The sequence below is a fragment of the Sus scrofa genome, chromosome 13 (assembly GCF_000003025.6).
Source record: "Sus scrofa isolate TJ Tabasco breed Duroc chromosome 13, Sscrofa11.1, whole genome shotgun sequence".
Classification (NCBI taxonomy): domain Eukaryota; kingdom Metazoa; phylum Chordata; class Mammalia; order Artiodactyla; family Suidae; genus Sus; species Sus scrofa.
This window is the reverse complement of record NC_010455.5, coordinates 68,406,403-68,429,340: the sequence shown is the minus strand read 5'-3', so window position 1 is coordinate 68,429,340 and position 22,938 is coordinate 68,406,403. Positions and strand designations below refer to the sequence as shown.

The 22,938-nt window shown below is 44.4% G+C and overlaps 1 protein-coding gene across 8 annotated transcripts in view; it reads right to left on the bottom strand.

Annotated features, from left to right (window-relative positions):
• Positions 1-22,938, bottom strand: part of PPARG (peroxisome proliferator activated receptor gamma) — a 132,386-nt gene that overhangs the window by 4,611 nt on the left and 104,837 nt on the right. For all 8 annotated transcript variants that reach the window (XM_005669783.3, XM_005669788.3, XM_005669789.3 and 5 more), the window contains 2 exons: positions 22,256-22,455; positions 12,928-13,378 (listed from right to left, as the gene is read on the bottom strand). In XM_005669783.3, the coding sequence (XP_005669840.1) occupies positions 12,928-13,378; positions 22,256-22,455 (651 nt within the window). The remainder of the gene's footprint in view (positions 1-12,927; positions 13,379-22,255; positions 22,456-22,938) is intronic.

Genomic DNA, 22,938 nt, shown 5'->3' with positions numbered 1-22,938 from the left:
ACACCCTGTGCAGAACTCTCTAGTCACCAGGGCCCTGGCTCCTCACAGCCTTTTCTCCTTCCTCTATAGCAGCATTTGTTGGGTCAAAACCTCTGTAGAAGAGACTATGTTAATTTACTAAATCTCATTTATCATGACAGTTCAAACAAGCAAACCCTCACATGCAGCTGAAGGGGCTTGCTGCAGGCACTTGGCTGAGGTGCGGGACAATGGAATGGTTCCCTCTAGGAGTGGAGAAGGATCTGGTTTGGATTTTCAAACCTCTCTTTGGCAACTTATTTTTTATGATGTGACAGATGAAGTTTGGCTGAAGGGCTGAAATTCTGTGACCACTGATTTATATTTTCTCTAGTGACGGATTAGATCATTTACAGATCTGCCCCACTCTCGCCCTTCCTGAGCCTCAGTCAAGGCAAAACGGAGCCCAGGAGAAGGGGAAAAGTCATCTATTCTACTTTTAGGTTTCTTACTAGCCAGCTCTGTGACCTTGGGCAAACTGACTAAGGTCTCTGGGCCTGTTTTCTCCTCTGTAAATGAAAAGGACTGGACTAGAGAGATGATCTCTAATGACCTTAGTTCAAAGGTTCTCAGCATTTTTTTTTTTTTTTTTTTTTTTTTTAGTGCCACACTGTGGCATATGGAAGCTCCCAGGCCAGGACTTGAATTGGAGCTGCAGCTGCCAGTCTACGTCACAGCCATAACAGCACAGGATCTGAGCCACGTCTGCGACCTATGCCACAGCTCATGGCAATGCCGGATCCTTAACCCATGGAGCGAGGCCAGGGGTTGAATCCGTGTCCTCATGGATATTAGGTTCATTACTGCTGAGCTGCTATGGGAACTCATCAGCCTTCTTCTTATTTGTAATTCTCTTTACATAATTCACATAATTAAACTGGGGAAATAAAATCTAATTAGAAAAGTGTATTAACAGGCTTAGACATTATCCTTAGAATGCCTGCCTTATTTAAAAAGCACAAAAAAAGCTTCCTTGGGTCTTAAGTACTCCCTAGGGTCAAGGGCAAAGGGGATCTGTCAGGGTTGCCCTCATTTAACACCCTCCATTTGGCTACAAGGCCTTCCTTGCTCCCCCTGCCTGTCTTTCTCTTTCCACTTTCCTTTTGCACATACTCGAACTCTTACTGAGCTAAGCTGGGTACCACACATGTGCCATGGAAATCTGCCCAAACACTCAGCCATCCTGGGTCCTTTCTCTTCCCTTTCCCCTCCCGTCAACCTGGTGCCTGCTAAGATACTGTTTTTAGAAGGCCCGTCTGAGGTCCTCTCCCTGCATCTTACGGAGGATTAGCGTTGAGGTCTGGAATAGGATCAGGGTCAAGGGAGCCCCTTTACTGGCCCTCGGTTGCCTAGAAAGTCCTTTTGGGAACACTCATGTTGACTCATACTCTAGCACACAACACTCGAGGAAGCTGGAGTCAATTACTGGCTCCTTACTCCCCAGGCTGCAAAGAATTGGGAAAGAAACCTTTCCGGTCCCCCTCTCTCAGTGCTGGAACTGATTAGAAGCACTGTTGATTGTGGGCAAATCTACAAAGCTCCCATCTTATCCATATCTGGTTCTGTGAAACGAAGTGCTTATCTGAAGCAGATTCCACTTCTCTGGGCCCTCCCAGGATCTGCCCACCTGGGCCAGGAATCTCCCTCACCCAGATTTTCTCAGGAGGCTTCTCAGTTAGGGAACCAGATAACTGAAGCCATGTCTCCTGAAGGCAAGGCGGGAAAAGCAAAGTGGGCTGTTTCGCCGCTCTTCTAGTTGCTGCTGGCATGGCATTCCCGTTTTTTTTCCTACTGGCTTTCTTAGGGAGATGAATCTGAACAGGACTGTTCAGAAAAAAGCAGTCTGATAGGTGGGCAGCTATAAAATGCTCCCAAGTCAATGCAAGGTCTTGGTGCAGGGGTTGGGGGGGTGACTAAAACTGAAGGGAAGTGGGGCCGCTTAGGGCGCACACTTGGCCTTTCCCTTCCTTTTACTCTTCCTCTCCAACTTCCTTTACCATGGCTTCCTGAGTTCACAGATGTGCTAAAACGAGCAATGGACGTGGAAACTGAAGACCTGATCCTCTCTCCTCCACTTTGCTTCCAAGCAACTTGGACAAGTCATCTAACTTTTCTGGGTTTTGGCTTAATCTTTAAGACAACAATATGCTATTTCTCTCCTAAGGTCATGGTGAGAAGGAGTTAGGTAAAGAGCTATGTAATATATTACGATTTCCTGTCTCTGAGCAGAGAGGCAGTTTCCCCAGGGATAGGGTGAGATGTATAAACAGGAGTGGGGTGATGTGTGCAGCTGGGGCATGGGAGGGTTTTGAGCTGTAATTGGTAAGAGTAGAAATTTAGGAGATTCTCAGATTCATGAGAAAATGAATCCTGATGCAGACACAGACCTGGGGGTTTGGGCAAGTTGTCACTCTTGCAGTTGAAGGTACATAAGCAAGACTGTTTAAGAACTCCAACAAAACCAAGAGACCCCAGTGCCCAAATCCACTTCTTCCTTAGAGATGGTGCTAAGGGTTCTGCGGTACTTTTCCAGTCTAACCATCAGAATCATGGTAAGCATTAGGCAAAACTCTGAACTCGGCCAAGTGTGTCTTTGGTAAACTATGCTGTAGCCTGAAGCAATTCCCTACCACCATTCTACCCTTAAGAGAAAATAACATAAGAATGGTTCACATGCATTCTTTCTGTATTTAAATCTGAATCATGTGCAGTGATTCTCAATGTGGGCTCCACATTGAAATCATCTGGGGAAATGAAACACATGCAGACTCCTACCTGAGTCCCATCTCTAGAGATTCTGACTGCCTTGGCCTGGGCCATGGACAACGTTCCTAAAAGCTTCCAGATGATTCTAACGGGAAACTGAGAGCAAATGACTGGTGCTGTGAGAAGCAGCTGGAATCTCAACCTGAGAGCATGGGTGATCTCGGGCAAGTTCCTTAACCTTTCTTTAAGTTGGTTTCCTCATTTAACAGATGGAGACATAGCAGTAATCCAGCTCGCAGTGCTGCTGAGAGGATGGAATGAGTTACTAAATGGAAAGTGCTTGGAGCAGTGTCTGACACATGGGAAGTCAGCTATTTCTATTTGTAAAAGTGGGACAGTACAACCCCGGTGCCTCTTTTCCTTCCTACCTTTCTCCTCTCATTTCTCTGAGGCTCCTGAGACTTCTTTGTATCTTTTCTATTCTTTTCCCCTTAACTTCTTCCTTCTTCTCCTCTCTGCCTTCTGGATGTTTATCCCTTTCCACTTCTGGGACTGCATCTTGCTGGGGATCTGGTGTTAGGAATCCTGGCAAGACCAGCCTAAATTCGTTAGAAGTCTGAGCAATGGGTGATCTGGGGAGCAATGTGGTTGATCGCTGCTCACAGGGAAAGAGAACAACAGAACAGAGATCTTGTATAGAACAGATAAAGATCATCTGTGATGAGCACATCCTACTGTGACTGCACATGTTACTGGTGGGGTCCTTCCCTTGGACATGGTTCACGTTAACATACCCCTGCTAAGCAGTCATTAAACGTGTGTCCAGATGACAACCTCCCTCACAGCAATAACACAGACGATCTGGCTGGGATGGTAGATGGAGATGACCACTACAATGAAACCCAGCCTAGGCCATATTTTCTTTTATCTGCCTATGAAGTAGCAATTGCACACCAAGTCTTCTCATCTCAAACGCTTAACTCCTGCCTCCAAAATCCACCTCCCCAACCTCAGCACAGACCACAAAGGTAACCAGATGGTAACCAGGTGGACAGCACTTTCTTCTCTGCTGTGTTCAAAGCTCTTTTCATCTCTTGGAGATACCCGCGGTGAATGGAGCATGGGCCCTGTTCTATTTCCAGCTCTTTCAGAATGGAAATGGGACTGGAGGCTTCTGTCCCATTCCTGGGAGGTCCTGTCTTTCCCCTCCTTTGGTTTGGGTGCCCTAGTTCTGGTCATTCGAAGTCACCCAGGTGAAGCTTTGCCCCCTTCTATGCCTAGGCCAGGGGAGTGGTGGGCTCCCCTCAAGCCGAGGCATGCTGATCCATTTCTGTTTCGTTTTTTCCTTTTTTTCTTTTTAGTGCTGCACTTGAGGCATATGGAGGCTCCCAGGCTGGGGGTTAAATCGGAGCTGTAGCCACTGGCCCACACTACAGCCATAGCAACACCAGATCCTTAAGCCACTGAGCGAGGCCAGGGATCAAACTCATAACCTCACGGTTCCTAGGCGGATTCGTTTCCGCTGTACCACAGTGGGAACTCCAATGCTGATCCGTTTCTGCTCCTTCTGTGTCCACACCAGTTCTGATCAGGACTGGGAGTGGGGGTGGGCAGGAGGCAGAGGAACCAGGCTAGAGTGGAAATCTGGAGGAGAAAGATTTCTTCTTTCCCATCAAGCCTCACACATATGTGCTCCAAAGCCAATGCCTCTTGTTTCCTCAACCTCTAGAAACGCCAACAATAAACCACAGGAAGCCAACAGGGAACCCAAAATGACAGGTGGCCACGGATTTGGATTTGGTTCCTGCAACTCTCCCCTTCCCAATGCCTTTCTCTAAGTATGACCCCTCAATACACATGTCCCCCCAAATGTTATAGAACGCTGGAGTGGGAAAACCCCTCAAGGTCCCCCCAGTTCTGGTCTCCAGTTCTCCCCTCTCTCCTCCTCTGGTATCGTGTTGCTCTCCCTGGGGGTTTTGTTCCCAATCCACAACTAATCTCCTTAAAGTGAGAACTGATAAAGGGATTAGCTGTTATCACCCCAGGGGTATTTATATGGTACTGAGAGATTTTTAAGAATGACCATTTGGTGAAATTTTAAGCAATCTGACCAGCAAGACTGTGTGGGGCTACTTCAAGTTCTATCTACAGGAGAAAAGGGAAAATTAGCATTGATTGTGTGCTTAACTTGTCCCAGGCCTTGTGCCAGAGGCTTCACGTCATGTTATTTCATTTACTTAGGGCACTGATAAGGCAATTAAAGCTCAGGGAGGGAAATAATTGCCAGAGATCACAGTCTAGTAAGTGGAGGGATGGGGGTTTGGGGACAGGTCGCTGGGTCCACGGGCGCACCCTGCCGCTCCCGGTCCCCTGATGGGGGAGCCCGGGAAGGGAAGGCGCCCTCCCTGGCAGTAGCCCACCCGCCACTGCCTCCACCTGGGCTGGCCTTTGGGTTTCACTCTTCCTCACTCGCAGAGGATCTGTCTGAACATTGGGTGGGTCGTGCCCGTCTGGAAGGCGTCCTGGGGTCACCCAGAGTTTAAACACACATTGTGAGAACCCAAAATGATAAAGTGCTCCCCAAAGTGGCCCGCCAACCGGCTGACTGAACCTCTTCCAAGACAGGCGGTGGGGGCACAGGAATGACTCAGCAGTTTGGCTTTCAATCCTGCACCTCTGAGGTCAAAGAGGGCAGCCTGCACACTCCATAGATGGTCCCAGGCTTCGGGGCCCCCGGGGGAGGGGGAGTTTATCTCTGAGGCAGTCACAGAGAAAGATGCTTTTATGTTCTGCAAGTGACAAAAGCCTCTGTGTGTTCGCGTGTGTATCTATTTTAAGTTTCTTAGATGATTCTAGTGTGTTTCTCTTCCCCCTACCCACCCCCACCCCCAGCTCTCTGGTTTTTAGAATTTGGGTCCCAGTTGAGAACTCATAAATATACCTGCTTCTGTCTAAACCAAGCCCACAAGGTTATGAGAAGAGTGCACGAATGGGACATTTCTAGATAACCCACAATGAGTCATGACTCAAAGCTATCCCTGGCATCTGACAGGGGCTGTCTGCCAGTCACAAAGTGGCAGCAAAGACGGAAGGGCACAACAGTAGGAAAAGAACATCAGCACTATGTGGACACAGTATAGGTGCCCCTTAAATATTTTTCAATGAATAAATGAAGGCAATTATCCTCTGACACAATTATGGCCCAGATGAGGGATCTGAACCCCGTGATCAACACCCCTTGGCTGTCCCCAGGCTCCGTCACATGAGGAATCAGATGTCTGTGTTTATTCTCAATATCATGAGAACCATCAGGAAAACAACTTCTACCACTTAGGTACCAGCCTAAGTCTTGTCCGAAAAAGCTGCCCCGACAAGGTAGCAGAGTGCTGAATGAGACAGGAACGTGGAAGAAAGTTGGCCTGTTGTTTCTCATAGTATTTTTAATACCTAGGTTTGAAACTATTTCTGGTTTTGTTTCCTCCCAGTTAACTAGTAAAGATGGTGCCAACAGACAAGGAAGAAGGGGAGCGGCCCCTGGGCTGTGGGGAACGGGAGGCCCCTGAGCTGGGGCTTCCTTGAGAAAAGCACAGGCCCCTCTGCTCTCGCCTTCTGCCTTTTGTTTCACGGGAGAGAGAGCTGTGCTGTCCACTCTACCTTGTAGGAAGCAGCAAAATGGGAGGATTGCCCATGAGCTGGCAACACTCTCAAGATTTGGAGGGGAATTAGGGATGGGGAGGAGAGACAGACACTCAAGCGCCGTGCCTGCAGGTCCTCAGTGCTCTGTGAGCTGGACATTGAGACGTTCGTGTACAATGTACAGAAGGAGCGATGTTGGGATTGTCTCTGCCGGCAATTACTGGAGGATATATTAACAATTTAAAATTTCTCTCATACATTTTCTTGCGACCACTTATCTCTATTAGAACCTGCTATAAGATGGTATCTGATTAAGCTGGGACCTATCTACTTAGATTTATCATCAATTATCGTCAATTTTTGGGGGGAGCTCTGCGAACAGGGCAGTGGCTACCTGAACAAAGTTAAGAACACAGCCCTAGTCTCGGTGTTAACACTGGGCTCTATCCTTCTCAGAGCAGTTTTCAAACCTGGGGTGTAATTCTGTTAGGTAGTCAGGTAAAGGCTTTGGACAGTAGCAAGTGATAGCAGGATTATAACTGGACATTCTTGATTAAAATATTTGGAGGCTATATGGAAATAGGTAGTTTCTGATAACTGCCAAGAACTCCAAGACCAAGTAAGAAACTAGAGTGCTTCCACAGCTCCATACACACAAGGCAGTAGCAGTTATAAGGGCATCAGTTTCAAGGTCAGAGTTTGGGTCTGACCTTGGCCTGATTAGCAACTCTGTGACCTTGCAAACATTAATCTCTCTACACTTGTTTTCTCCATCTGTAAAACAGGGATCATGAGAGATTTTCTAGAGCTGAAGGAAAAATCAAAGATTCTGATTATACGGAATCGTATATTCTGGCTCCCAGTGAAGTATTCAATAAATGGCAGCTGCTATTATTATTATTATTATTATTATTATTGATTGCTATTCATTCAAAAAGCATTTATTAAGTACTCATTCTGGGCCAGGTGCTAGGCTTTGATTCTGTTCTAATTCCAACAAATTAAAAAGTATATACCCATACATGTATACCGTCACAATCAAGGGTCAGAAAGAGAGCTCGGGGTCACTGACCTGAGAGGTCTAAAGGTTATCCAGCTGTCAAAGAAGATCAACTCTTCCTTGATCTGCAAATGTATAGCTATGAACAATTCCCCCTCTTGGGCCCTATTCTCCTGCCCACTTGACGGCAAAAAAGCACACGCTCGCTCCAAGAGCAGCCGTCCAAAACTGCCTCACAGAGCAAGAACAAGCTGGGATTGCTGGAAACAAGAGGAGCTGCTCTCTAGGTGGTTCTCATAACCACGCCAGACCCAAGAGGGTAAATGAGGAGGCTGGGTGACTTGCCATCTGTGGCTGCTGCACCAATATTTACAGCTTCTCTGTCATTAGGATGGCGATGACAATCTGCCTCGAGAAATATATTGTAAAACCCTGTGAATTTCCTCCCCCATATCTTGGAAGTTTGGGAAGAACTGTAATGGATTCCAAACTGTTTTGAATTAACAAAAAGAGCTTTTTCCTGCTGCAGAGTTCCAGCTGGAACTCTCTTTGGCTTTTCTCCACCAAAAAAGCAAACGCCCAAGGGGGCAAAGTGTCCAGTGGAGCGTCCTGGGGCTTGTCAGCTTTACTGAGCTTTCCACTTGGCCTTAGTTGCTGGTAGGGCTGGGGAGTTTGCTGGTGTGGCTGGCATGATGCTGTGGCGCCAGTTGCAAAGATGCCCTTGCTGGAGGCAGTTTTATTACTCTTGACGCCAGCCATCCAGGCGGTGAGACTAGAGGGGCAAGGGGAGTGCTTCCCTTATCATGGCTGCTGAGGACGCAGCACTGCTGGACTCTGGGCCCAGACTATAGGGAGCAGTGAAGGGAGTTCAGGTTTTGGCCACCACACAATGAGGGAGCTGACCACATCCGCTTGCCAGGTGGCAGGGGGCCAGGCTTACGGCAAATGGGTCACTGGGAGGTGACAGTTAGGACACCCCTACTTCCACTCTTCACCTGGTGTCAGATCTTAGATCACTTAAGCCTATGACCCTCTCTTCTCTTTCTATGGAATGAGGATAAAGGTACAGGAGAATTGTCAGGAGCTAATGAAAGAAAGGAAGGGGACAAAGTGCTGTCTTTTGCTTCTGGACTGTTCTTTTTCCTCTCCTTCTTCTTGCCTAAAGCTCAGGAGAGAAAGAGTGAGAGAGGGGGGTTGAAAGCCTGGAGAAGAACTCACTCATCTTCCTCAGGGAGCTTGGGTTGAGAGCTAAATGAAGAGGAGATGCTGGAGATTACAGCAGTCTAAGGACCAAATCTCATGGCATCAGCAGTTTCTAGGAGGGAAGCTGATGAAGTGATCTGATTAAAGCAACTCCGGTTTCCTCAGCAAATACCGAGCTGGGTCAAATCAGGCACTTTCATTCCCACCCCCCCGCCCAAAAACATCCCCTTTGGGTCTTCCAGGGATCTCCTGCCCTTAATCTCTCCAATTCCTTACCACCCCCTCTTACATAATGCCCATATCCCCACTTCTCCATCAGTGTAGGGTCATAGCATTGACTGAATTAAGCTCCTCTGTGATTCTCAGGCCAGCTTAGGGGGAGGTCAACAGGATCCCTGCCAACAGCACTTCTTTCCGAAATCACAAAAGCTACTTGCAGACTTCAGAGTAAATGGTATGGGAGAAAATAACCCCTCCTGTTAAGATTAGGTGGGATCAGAAATTTGTTTACTGTATTGAAGCTTCTCACTTACAGGAACATTTTCCCTTTCTGGAAAACCCAGGGAAAAAGTTAAAACTAATTGAGAAAAGATATGTTGTATTCTAATGAACCGCAATCTAGGATGTTGGTTTTACCATCTACAGATGCCTGGGATTCTGATCCCACTGGAATCCAGTCTTTGGGGCAGTTCTTTCTCTGGCCACAACTCAACCAGTTTCTCTGAGTAAAGAAGGGAATCAAGTTCCTGGGTGTTGAACAAACACAGGGTCCAGTTTATTCATTCTTATCTAGTGCCCAGAGGTTGACTTCATCTGCAAAAGCAAACTGATGAGGGAAGGATTTGCCTTTTGTGATATGGGAACTAGACAATGGTAAATTCAATTTTTTTTTTTTAAAGGAAGTCCAAAATTATTCACAGGGTTTTCTTTTCATTATAACCACAGATACAAGATTTTTAAAGAATGGATGGCTGGCAGCTACCTTCAGATTTCTTTCATCCTTGTGAGGATCCTATGAGATCTGGATATTGGCTACTGCGAAGACAGTCTGGAAAACTATAAAGGAACTTATTTATATAGCGTCTACTTTTAAATGATATCACTTTTATTTTTAATTTATCTTTTTTTAAAAAATTTTAAATTAGGGCCGTTCCTGTGGCATATGGAAGTTCCCAGGCTGGAGGTTAAATCAGAGCTGCAGCTGCCGCCTACACCATAGCCACAGCAATGCTGGATCCTTAACCCACTAAGTGAGGCCAGGGATTAAACCCACATCCTCATGGATACTAGTCAGGTTTGTTACCGCTGAGCCATGTCAGGAACTCCCCAGATATCATTTTTAATTTTCATAATTGAAAGCCTAAACCTTGCAACATCTACTAAATTGAATCAACTTTGTCACAGGACTATTTTTGACCAATTAATAAAAATTTTAAAGGCCTAACTGAAGGCCTCACTGATTTTTAAATAATCTAGCTTATGGGCAGTAAATGGCATTTTTCTAGATGAAATCACACTGTTGTCTTATGTGTCCATAAAACAGCATTGCTCAGCTCCAAAAACCCTGTACTATCAAGACTGTTTCTTGTCTAGGCCTTTCCTAGATAAAAACTAAGCATTTTTTTTTTTTTATTGCAATATTTGTTTTACTGTGGTAGCCTGGAAACAAACTCACGGTATCTCTGAGTTACGCCATTTTTTCTTTTTTTTGACTGTGCCCATGGGACTCAAAGTTCCTGGGCCAGGGATTGAAACTGCACCACAGCAGTAACCAGAGCCACAGCAATGACAATGCTGAGTTGTAAACGGTTAGGCTGTCAGGAAACTCCTGAAAGTAAGCCTCTTTGAATTGCTTATTTCAAATGCCTCCTTCAGTATCTGGGGTAGGAATATAAATTAGTACAAACTTTATGGAGAAACAATCTGGTAATAATGAAGCAAAAGTCTTAAAAATGCTCATAGCTATTTACCCAGCAATTCCACTACCAGTAATTCAAAGTTTGAGAAAATAATCTGAAATGTTAACAGAAATATTACACCTAAGAAGAATCACTGCAGTGAAATTTAGAACACATTTTCCATCATCTTTTATACTCTTCTCTATAGGTTTTTATAACAAATTATACGCAACTTAAACACAAATTGGGAGATAATTGAGTATGTAACGGCTTGTTATAAAAAGGAATTACTTTACAGTCATTAAAAATGGTACTATATATCTATATATCCATATGCTAGCACACACACAGAAGTTTTTGGTAGGAGAAATAGGACTTTGTTAATCCTATTTTATTCTTTTTCTTTTTCTTTTTTTGGTTTTTTAGAACTGCACGTACAAAAGTTCCCAGGCTAGAGGTTAAATGAGAGCTGCAGCTACCGCCTACACCACAGCCACAGCAACACCAGATCTGAGCCACATCTGTGATCTAAACCACAGCTCATGGCAACACTGGATTCTTAACCCACTGAGTGAGGCCAGGGATCAAAGCTACATCCTCATGGATACTAGCTGGGTTCAAAACCCACTGAGCCACAACGGAAACTACAATCCTATTTTATTCTGAGGACAGAGAGCTTTACTTTTCACTTACACCTTTCTGTACTCTTTGAATTATAAAATGACCATGTATTACTCCTATTTTAAAAAATTAATAAAATATTAATAGAGTATTAATGACATGGGAAAATGGTTAAATGAAAAAGGAATATAAACATAGTATATGTAGTATGATTAGGAAAAAGTCTTAGAAATATATCAAACGTTAATAATTATATTTCCATTTTTCATTAAAAATTAAATTGCCTCAAAATATTAGCTAGTTAGTTCCAATTTGTCTTCTAATCTAGTTTTCCAAAATTTAATATTTTTCTCCCAATGGACCTCAAATAAAATGGAATATCATTCTTTGCTGAACTAGTCACAGATCTCAGAGCATCAAGGGTTAATTTGTTTAAGAAGTACATTATGTCAAGATGTCAAAACATGTTGGATGGTATATTTTTGTTACATCAAACAACACAAAAGAGGGCTTGTGGCTTCAGCGTTAACCTGCGCCATGTGGTTATCTGTTTGCACCCTAGTTGTGTAACAGGTGGTATGAGCACAGACCCAGGAGTCAGACTGCTCAGTCTGTCATCCTGGCTCCATCTTTCGCCGGCCGGGTAACCATGGGCAAGTGGCTGAACCTTTCAGTGCTTTGCTTTCCTTGCTTGCAAAACGGTATTTATCTCATTGGGGTTGTGAGACTTATATGAATGTGCAAACAGTGGTTAGAATACTTCCTGGTGTACAGTAAGTACTTAAGTGTCTGCCACTATTATCATGACTAATACCCTGTGCACCTGATTTCAGGAAGCATTCTGCTCTCAAGTCACTGGACAACAAAGGGCTACACAGTGGACCATGATCTTTGTAACAGGCTGCCTAGGGGCACACAGCTCACATCTCTAGGACCACTGCCCCCCACCCACCATCAGCTTTCATGCACAGAGGGTTTCTGCAGAGTGCACACAAAAAGCTCACCTGAAGTCCATCCATTACAGTAATGAAAACCGGTCACTGGAAAACAATTTTTATATAGACAGATGACAGTAAAACTTTCTCCTACTCAAGCTGGAAACATGTGAGAGGCCAATGAAAGTAGCATTTAGTATAAAACCTGGCCTGCAGAGTTGGTTAGTTAGATCATGTACTTGCAAGGTCAAAAGTACAATGAATGGCTAAATAACTCTATTTATTTCCCTGCTGGATGTTCATTGCTTCAGCCTACACTCTGAATCACACCAACGACCTCACAAAGGCACTTTAAGGGAAGCCATCAGAGGACTCCATGCGGGACAGGAGGTGGAGGTCAGCAGATATGTTATTTCTTGATTCCTGATACCAGGAAACCAATTCAAAGTAACAACCCGTTACGGTGGGGTGGGACCGGAGCAGAATCTGACCACAAACACAGAGCCGTGCCTTCTCTAGGCCAAGTGGGGGTCATCTTACAAAGTTGTATGTCACCACTTAAATGAAGATTGGATTGGCCTTCTAGAAAGGAGAGCAAAAAGACCAGAATAAAAGAAAGAAAAAGGAGAAGAGGGCATCTGTCTTCCACGTTTGGACTGGACTAGAATAAATGTTCGGAAAGATAAAAGAAAAGAGCTGGAGTTACGGCAAGACCATGACATTCCTTCTCAGTGTGTCACACGTGTAGTGACACTCCCATGGGATTAGGTCATTAGCATTTTCCATATGAAGAGGGCAGTAAACACAGAGAGAAAAGGAATGCAGCCTAACATGAAAGAAGGTCAGAATTCTTTTAGCCAGCCCCCCACCACCTTACTCTCTTCATGGAAGAGGCAAAGAAGCAGCTCACCTCCACTGAGAATAATGACAGCTATAAATATCGCCAGGTCGCTGTCATCTAATTCCAGTGCGTTGAACTTCACAGCAAACTCGAACTTGGGCTCCATAAAGTCACCAAAGGGCTTTCTCAGGCTCTTGAGAAACTCCCTTGTCATGAATCCTTGGCCCTCGGAGATGAGGACCCCGTCTTTATTCATCAAGGAGGCCAGCATGGTGTAAATGATCTCGTGGACGCCATACTTTAGGAGAGTTACTTGGTCATTCAGGTCAAGGTTTACAAACCCAGGGATGTTCTTGGCATACTCTGTGATCTCCTGCACGGCCTCCACGGAGCGAAACTGACACCCCTGAAAGATGCGAATGGCCACCTCTTTGCTCTGCTCCTGCAGGGGGGTGATGTGTTTGAACTTGATTTTATCTTCTCCCATCATTAAGGAATTCATGTCATAGATGACAAAGGGCTGCAAAGAAAAATGAGAGAAAGTGGCTGAATTAGAGATTTCTTTTCTTTTTCTTTTGTCTTTTCTTGGGCCGCACTCACGGCATATGGAGGTTCCCAGGCTAGGGGTCTAATTAGAGCTGTAGCCACCGGCCTATGCCAGAGCCACAGCAACTCAGGATCCGAGCCCGTCTGAGACCTACACCACAGCTCATGGCAACGCCGGGTCTTTAACCACTGAGCAAGGCCAGGGATTTAACCCGAAACCTCAAGGTCCCCAATCGGATTCGTTAACCACTGAGCCGTGACAGGAACTCCTGAGTCAGAGATTTCTAATTCCCAGTCAACCCATCCCAATTTCTTTATACACATTTGCTTTGCTAACTAAAAATCTTTAATGTCAAAAATACTTAATAATGAGAAAATACTCTTATGTCTTGATTAATTCTCCAAACTGTCTTCTGGGACCAAACATATTTTACCCATTTTGGCCTTCTTTTCCTTCAGCTTATACTGTAACATTTCATCTGTGATTGGCTAATAGCTCCTGTGTGTGTGTGTGTGTGTGTGTGTGTGTGTGTGTTTGCAGGGTCTTTGGTGTCGATTTTTAAAACGATACAAAATCTACATTTATTTTGGCCTTCAATGGGACATGTTTTTAACCTTCTTTCAATAAAAAAAATTTCTGCAACTCAAGGTTGAACAGACCCCCTGGAACATAAAGCAATCCTGCAGTTTTAGATTAAATCTACTCAGCGTTCAAATGAAACAGTGTGCATGTAAAATATACTTAACTCTATAAAAAAAATCTGTCTGAAAACAGATTAAAAATATTGAGCCAAGAAAATGTCTATTTCTTTTCTTTTCTTTCTTTCTTTTAATACTCTGGAAGCAATCTGTTTCAGAAAGAGCAGCTGTATAAGGCCTGTGGGTAAATGCTGCAAAAGTGGCAAATTAAAAAACGGTTTGAACATATTTTTCAAACTATCTGTCCTGAGGGGATCAAGAATCAATTAAATGCATTTATCAGCTACTCAGGTTTCCAACAGGCTGCTTTCAAAAGCAAAAGTTTTTGATGAAATGCTCTTTCTCTTTCATTTCCTTGTATAGAATTAACCAAAGGTTTGTGAACGACAGGCAGCAGCAGTGCATACATGCAGTGGACATACTGACCTCTGTAAGGAGCTACCCCCCAATCTGAGTCCCGTAAGGACTTACTTGGAAGCAGTGGAGTAAGAGTTGAGGGCACTGGGGTTCTAGCCTTGGCTCTGCAGCTAATGATATGACTTTAGAGAAGTCCTTAACCTTTCTTAGGCCTCAAACATCTCACCTGCGGGGAGTGGGCTGAACTGGAGATTTCCATCTCTTCTTCTGAGGATATGCTAGTTGCATTTCTCAGAAACAGTGTCTGTTGGGGTGTGTGTGTGTGTGTGGTATGCATGTGGATGTGTGAGTGTGCACGCACACATCCATGTAAGCTGAACAAGAAGTCGCTGACATACTAAAAATAAAGTTTCTTTTGAGAAGGGATGCTGAGAATTCTCTCCTTGTTGGCAAGAGGAAGCTGATGTGATGGGTGCCAGAGCAGCAGCTTCAAGATCCGCTGGTTCAGAGATTCTATTAATCTCTGTATGAGTCTATGAGCTTCACCCAGATAGTAAATCTATTCTACACTGAAGGCAATCACACTGAAGGAAATTCTAAGGGGTTTTAGATGCTGAGTAGATTTCCAAACTTGCCTGTTGTTTCAACACCATTTAGTGGAATCATTCCAGAAACTGCTACTTTTTCAAACCAAAAAATCCACTTCGATTGCATTGTAGCAAACCATAAAGGAGGGCAGATATGAGAACTCAGAGTCAGCTGCCTGGTGCTCTAACTAATTTTTCAAGTCAACCAGGAGCAAATAGTGCTAACTGTTGGGGGCATTTTGCCTCTCCTCCCCTGCAATTCAGATAGATATTAATGGGAAAGGTAAAATAGGACAGAGAAGATAGTCAGTTAACATCAGTTTCCCCAGAATGCTAGATTCTAAACAGAGAAAAATGAGCTTTTACAGAACCTAGGGAAAGGGGTTTCTGTCCTCCAGGAGTTTGGTAAACTTCAATGACAGCTCATGAGAGTTAATGAGAGCTTGGCTTTCCTTACTGCCATGAACATCTGATGGTACCTGCAGAGTCCACCTGCACACGTACGAGGAGCAATAACATGAATACAAAACCACCTCTTCTTCACATATAGAAAGACGGTAACTTGATCTGCCCACTTGAACTCTTGGATGAGCTTCTGCTCAACCACTTGGCTTCTTGGCAGAGAGTGTATGCACAACATTCTTCCACCGCCATGTAAGCAATTTATCTGGAACTGTGCCCTGATAAACCACCCTCTGACTCTTCCCCTCGACTTCCCCTGTCCCCTCATATAAAGCCCCAGGTTCCTGTTTTTGAAACTCTGTGATAGTTGAACAGAGGGCACAGAATCCTGCTAATTTTCTCTCCCAATTTAACAACAATGTGACTTTAACCCCTTGGCAATCCACGTTGGTCAGGATTTCCTGGCCGTAAACACTCAAGGACAGAGAAAGGAATCAGCTGCCCCACCGTCATGCCAAACCATTTCAGTTTTTTCTTTCTTTAAAAAAAAAAAAAAAAAAAAATCCCTTGGGCATTTCAAAACTGTGATCTGGTAGAGAAGTCTGAGTATTGACATGCAAATTAATCCCAGGTGGGTTTTTTTTTTTTTTTTTTTCTTTTTAATTTTGGCTTTACCTCATCCAAGCTGATTATACTATTTTCATGGCATTTTGAAGTCTGCATAGATTCTGTCAGCCTCCACACACGTCTGTCAAACTCCAAGAGTTACCCCTAGACACCTGCCTGGAGACCTGCCTTTCCCTGCCACTGATTCACCAATTCTTATATTGCAAACAGTTCACCTGCACAGTTCACACCAGGGTGTCCTCATCCTGGAACAGTGATGAGACGGTGGCCCACCTGGTTTCCAGAGGGCTGACCCCTTAAAACCACAGGTGGAATTTGGCCTGTGAAGGTTATGTTTATTCATTAGTTCACAATTACACTTTTGGAAAAATATGCCACATAAAATATACTTCACTTCCACGGTCCTGTATTTTTTACAGAGCAAAGGGATCCCTTCCATACTCTACCGGCCTGCACAGAATCATCAGATGATCTGCCATTAATAAGAGGAACCACATCACCTTCAAATTCAGTCTTAATGATACTTCACACTTCTAGTTTGGGGCTAACAATGTATTTATCTTCAGACATCTACCAAATGGCTAGATAAGCATCTCTCCTTAACAGGAAAGAATGCTTAATTATATCCAGGACGTCAGCAGGGATAGAGCCAGGCTCTTTGAAGCCTGAAATGCACAGGGGTACATTTTAAACAACTGCTGGGTTCAGAAATACAAAGTATATGAGCAAAGACTGCAGGTCCTTCCCAGTGCTGGAAGGAGCTCTGTGCAGGGGGGAGGGCCTGAAGCTTGAATCGGCCTCTGGCTGTTATCAATGCTTGTGCTTCTCCTCTATGGGACAGACCAGAAACAGTTAAGGATAGAATGAAGAAAACTGCACACTTGAACACAATGTTTCTCCAGGGAAACTAAACAGTTACTATAAGGGGAAGTTAGTTTTCTTTAGAGAGACACATCGAGTGTAATTCATTTGAATATATTCTGATTTTCAAAAATGGCCCCAACGCATCAAAGCCAGGGTACTGTTTTTATGAATAACTAAAATTAGTTATATATCTACTGCACACTTCCTATGCATAACACAAAGGTCAAGGGGAAGCTGGTTTAATAATGATAACAAAGTAGAGAAATGCAAGTTCACTTTTTTTTGGCATGTGGCATGTGGAAGTTCCCAGGCCAGGGATCGAACCCCTGCCACAGTAGTGACAACACCGGATCTTTAATGCACTAAGCCACCAGGGAACCCATCATCCTGCTCTATTTATACTGCAGTTCCTAAGTCTCCTTCTCTGAGGATTTGTCTGGGATTTTTCTTCCCAGGGGAGCAAATTCCAGCTTACTCAGTCTTTTCCACAGAGAAAGGGTGAAAGAGACCGTGCTTTGTTCAGCTGTAAGTGTAGGATTTAAAAGGACAGATATCTTGGAGTTCCTGTCGTGGCTCAGTGGCTAATGAACCCGACTAGTAACCATGAGGTTGCAGGTTCAATCCCTGGCCTTGCTCAGTGGGTCGGGGATCTGGCGTTGCCATGAGCTGTGGTGTAGGTCACAGATGAGGCTTGGATCTGGCATTGCTGTGGCTGTGGCATAGGCTGGCAGCTGTAGCTCCTATTTGACCCCTAGCCTGGGAACCTCCATGTGATGTGGGTGCAGCCCTAAAAAGACCAAAGGAAAAAAAAAAAAAAGAGACAAAAAAGTAAATAAAAGGACAGATATCTTTCCAATAGTCTGAGGGACTAGATTTGACAGCCGCTGTAAATTTTAGGATGCAAAAATATAAATGGTTACAGAAGTGTTTTCATGAAAGTTTATGTTTCCATACTGGTTTTACTATTTGTTAGGTTTCATATTTCACACGCTATTTGGAAGAATCATTTCTTATGATGGCACAAGTTTGCTCCTGTAATTGTAACAAGAGTGGCTTCTTATATACCCATCATAAGCAATGTGATGCTTTGGGACCCAAAGTCCAATATAGTACAAATAACAAGCTTTATTTCTTATTTGCAGACAGAGTGAGGCCAAATGGGCCTCACTGTCTCTGAAGATATGGAGTGGAGAGTTGGCAGACACACCAAAGGTTTTTCTATTTATTGTTTTATGACAAACCATGGCACTGAAAATGATTTTCAAAAACCACTCTTGGTTTATTTTCAACAACAAGAATGGGACCATGTGACAATGACACCCAGTGTGGTCATCGCATTGGGGTAACAGTCAGACACTGGGAACTTCCCAAGTCCATTCAGTTCTCAGTCTGCCTTCATGAGACAGAGCACCCTAGTTCTAACATTTTCAGCTTTTAGAATTGAGTAGATTCTCTCTAAAGAGGGGCCTGCACTGGATCAAGCCACTGAAAGGGAAACAGACTGTGGGGAGATGCAGTTCTATTCTGATGTGAGGGTGGCTAAAAGGCCTATTGCTCCTAAAATTTCCCTGGTGAACCATACCCATGGATTCTGCTGCCCATCTTTTCCCAGCCCTGAGTCTAAAATCCCAAGCATTATTCTTTGAGGCAAGACAATGAAAGCAGAGGCATCATATCCCAAATATAGGATGTCAAAGTTCAAAAGATAGGAGGGGACAGGAGCATTCCACTTATCTGTTCCTGGCTGTCCTGCAAGGTGCAGGTGGCACCAGGGAATATGAGAGAGAAGGGAGTTCAGTGGGGAATGGAGAAGCCCTGTTGGCCTGGAGGCAGATGCTGGAGCTGGGCCTGAGAAGAAGGATCAGCAGGTACTTCACAAATGAGAACAACAGAATGGGCAATGGTTATATCGAGCAGTAAGATAAATTTAAAGAATGACCTCTTCAATAACGTCATTTCCTTTTCCAAAGGTTCTGGGTAACTGGTCATGCACTATGCTGAGCAGCCTCCCCCAGGCTTGGCCTAACCAACCCTAATGACATCAAGAGATCAAGTAGCCTGGACCCAAACTGCTCTACTGCACCAGCCACAGCCCCTTTTCCACAGCCCCCACCCGCTCAAGAGTCTACACTTCTGCAAATTTTTCCTATCAATGCAGATCTTAACTGTGAAAAGTCTTGGCCAAGAGATAACATAACAGCCCTAAGACAGATACTATCAAATGAATAACATGGCCATGGAAGATAAAGAACAAATCTCTAGTCTCACTGGAAATCACATTTTGATTTTGTTCCTTTTCCCATATCCCTCTCTGAACTATTTCTATCCACGAGTGCTTAATTTGATTTTGCAAGATAAGGAGAAAAGAGAGCCAAACAATTCTATTTCAGTTTTGTGTAATCAAGGAATGGATTATTCTAATTTGGCCCAGTCTGTCTTTTCATCCAGACCCTAACAAGAGGCAATTCTGCTTCTATCTAGATCTTTAATGATGTCCAGGTTGGTGAGCAAATATTGGGCTAACAGGCCCTCTGATAAAAGTCCATAATGTCAAAGGGCATAGGCAGCAGCTTTTAATTCAATTAGGCAAATACATAATGAGTAACTATTACGGGCAAAGCAGAGTCCTAGTTACTCTAGGGGGAAAAATGACACTTGAGAAGCCTAGAATCCAGTATTTTGCAGCCCTTTCTCTTAAAATGGCTTCATACCTATTTACCCCCTAAAGAGCCTACAATTACCTTAGATCTACCTCAAAGATTCAGAGCTGAAGAGTCAGTGGGAGTGAGGTTTTAAAGTGACTTACTGTGGACTGGGCTCTGGGCACCTCAGTAACCCACGGCAGAGTATGATGGCCACTGGGAGTGAATATCTGAATGCTTGACTACTGGGGAAATTTGTTTTTTTAATGCTTTCCTCCTATCTTTCAGATACTATTCAATGAGTAGGATTTCCAGCGTTGGATGGCAGGTCTGGACTGGGAGATAAAGGAAGGTGAGAAAGTAGTTGCTGGACACTGGATGGCCTGAAGCGAACTGTGGCGAAAGCAGTATACTGAGCGCTCACCCTGTCATCACTCCTGTCCCAGCTCAGGGTCTCCCAGGTTCATCCCCGTCCCACCCGGCTCCCAGTAAGCTGTCACAAGCTGCCTGCTACTGCTAACCCTCTTTAGCCACGTCGCTCTAATTTTCCTTGTTTCTCTGCCTTCAAAGGAACACTGTTTGCGTGCCGTAGTCCAATCAGCTCTGGAGATGTCACTTAATGAACAGGGATGCTCAGCTTTACTTTGACCTACAGTCTGTCATCCAGCACTCTGGAAGAAGGCAGCCCTCCTCACTAGAATTCCAGAACAAAACAGCACAGGAAAAACTCCCTGACTGTGAATGTCCTGGGAAAGCAGAACAAGGTGGAAGATTCCCACAGTTCTAAATACTGAGAAAAAGAAACTGTAACTCAGAAGGTTTTCCGAGGTGAAACATCCCCAGTGTCCCTGTCAACCTGGCCACTGCCCGTCCATACGAAGGACCCGCTTCTATGAGAAAAGCATATGCAGAACGCACTGCAGTGGGGTCACGGGGCCTCCTTCTTGGGCCGCTCCCCCCACGAGCTGAGTGTGCAACCTCAGGGCAAAATGTTTAACTTCTCTGGACTCATCTTTAAAGAGGATAATCACAGCAGCTGTAAGGTGGTCATGGGTCTTGAACATAATAACTATGCAAAATTTTTAAAACCTGTAAACAACTGGATACAGGCATAATATTGTTAAGGCATCGTGATCTTGCCTGCAGTCAGAAAACCCACTGCCCTTCTTGTATTTGGCTTTTTATGCAAAAGTATCTCACAGGAGTTTTCTATTAGCTGATTCTACTCTTATGGTTTAGCTAAGAGGAAAAGGGAAAAAAGAAAAAACATCTTGAGGCAGTCACCAAAATATATTAACGCATGATAAATTTTTCCCCAAAGTATAAATGAGTGGGGGGAAAGTTACACATTTCTGCCCAGTAATTTCACACCTTTCCTGCAGGTATTTGTTTGAAAATAAACAACATGAACAGGATTTCAAGGGTTGAGAAGTGTCTTCTGAATGTATTCTATGGCTCTTACCACCCTAGGAACCTGCTACAGACATCATACCCAAAGCCAGACCCTACCTGTGAAAACCGAGGTACATGGATGTGACCCAGCTCACAGTCGCAATGCAAGGTGATGGCAGCACTGGGACCAGATTCAGGTATAGCTGTGTTTTGTTTTAATATAACTCCCGACTTGCTTTCTCAGCTTCCAATCAGGGAATATTTCTGCTTCTTGGAAAACCTGACTCTAACCATCATAACCCGTTCTGAGTTTTCTCAACAGTAGTCATCAATAAGCCTGCAGGTGTCTGAGAATCCACTGAGGTAGCCTGGGCTGCTGGGAGCCTCCCAGAAGATAAAATTCATGCACAGCAGAAGGACAGAGCTATTGAGAGAGCACTACAGAAAAGAAAGGAGATGTAATATCTGAAGCCTATTTTTGTGCCCCATGGAGAACCTCCTAAGAAAGGACTCAAGTCATTCTCCTGAATGATACAATAATGGAACTGAATATCTCTTCCAAACCGAGGTCAGGCCCTTCCAGAGAAAAGCAAGGCTGCTTGAAGGGATACAGTTGTGGCCAGTTATTCTGATGCCAAGAAAAGACAGGGATCCTGAAAGGGTGTGGTGGGATGAGAGGTCAGAGTTCATTTGTTAAAGTTAAAATGACTTGTGCAGCATTTTTTTTCTTTTTTCTTTTTTAACAGCCTCACCCGAGGCATATGGAAGTTCCTAGGCTAAGAGTCCAATGGGAGCTGCAGCTGCTGGCCTATATCACACAGCCACAGCAATGCCAGATCTGAGCCGCATCTGTGACCTACACCACAGCTCACAGCAACACCAGATACTTAACCCACTCATTGAGGCCAGGGATCAAACCCACATCCTCACGGAGACTACATCAGGTTCTTAACTCACTGAGCCACAACAGGAACTCCTAGGCAGCATTTTTATACTGTTCTTAAACATTTTATTAGGAGAACTTGAAGGAGTTTTTCCCTATTCAGAATGATGTTTACTTACCCTGTCTGAAAATACTTCTCTTTCTGTGTTTCAGACTCTGCCTGCGGTAGGTACCGGCCAATAGTCGAACAGTACTGTGTGTGTGTGTGTTTGTACACGTGTGATCATGTGTGCGTGCATGTGTGCGTGCGTGTGATGTGGTAAAACCATTTACTCAAGGGGAGAAACAACAACAACAACCCCAGCCACCCCAAATGAAGACAGGAGAAGAGAACTAACTGATTTGTCTGTGGTCTTTCCTGTCAAGATCGCCCTCGCCTTTGCTTTGGTCAGCGGGAAGGACTTTATGTATGAGTCATACAAGTGCTTTGCCAGGGCGCGGAGGTCAGCAGACTCTGGGTTCAGCTGGTCGATATCACTGGAGATCTCTGCCAACAGCTTCTCCTTCTCAGCCTGTGGCATCCGCCCAAACCTGATGGCTGCAGAGGAAGAGAAAGGGCAGGACGAATTAGCACGTACTGCTGCTCCTAAAGTGCACGGTTCTCTCCCCAGCCCCTGTGCTTCTGTAAAAGCCTCTCCTTCTCTCCACCAACATCAAGTTCTGGTTTCTATTTACAACTCTGCTCGTGTTTTTCTTTCACAGCAATAGCTCGAGGTATTGGTAAAAATTAAACCCTTCACTTTTGAAAGAAAGTAATGCATGATATTGCTGGGAAGGTAAAAGAATTCGAAAGTTCGGCAAAACAAGGAAAAGTATATTTACTTACAAATGAAATAATTGAGAGCCAGCTCCTACTGATCCCTCAAGACCCCACCCAAATGTCACCTCCTTTGTGAGGCTTCCTCTGATTTTTTCGCACAGAGTTTAATACTCCTTCTCCTATAATCCCCCAGCCCTCCATGTATTCTTCACACTGTACTGTATTTCATATGTCTATTTAGCCCACTCCACAATAACACCC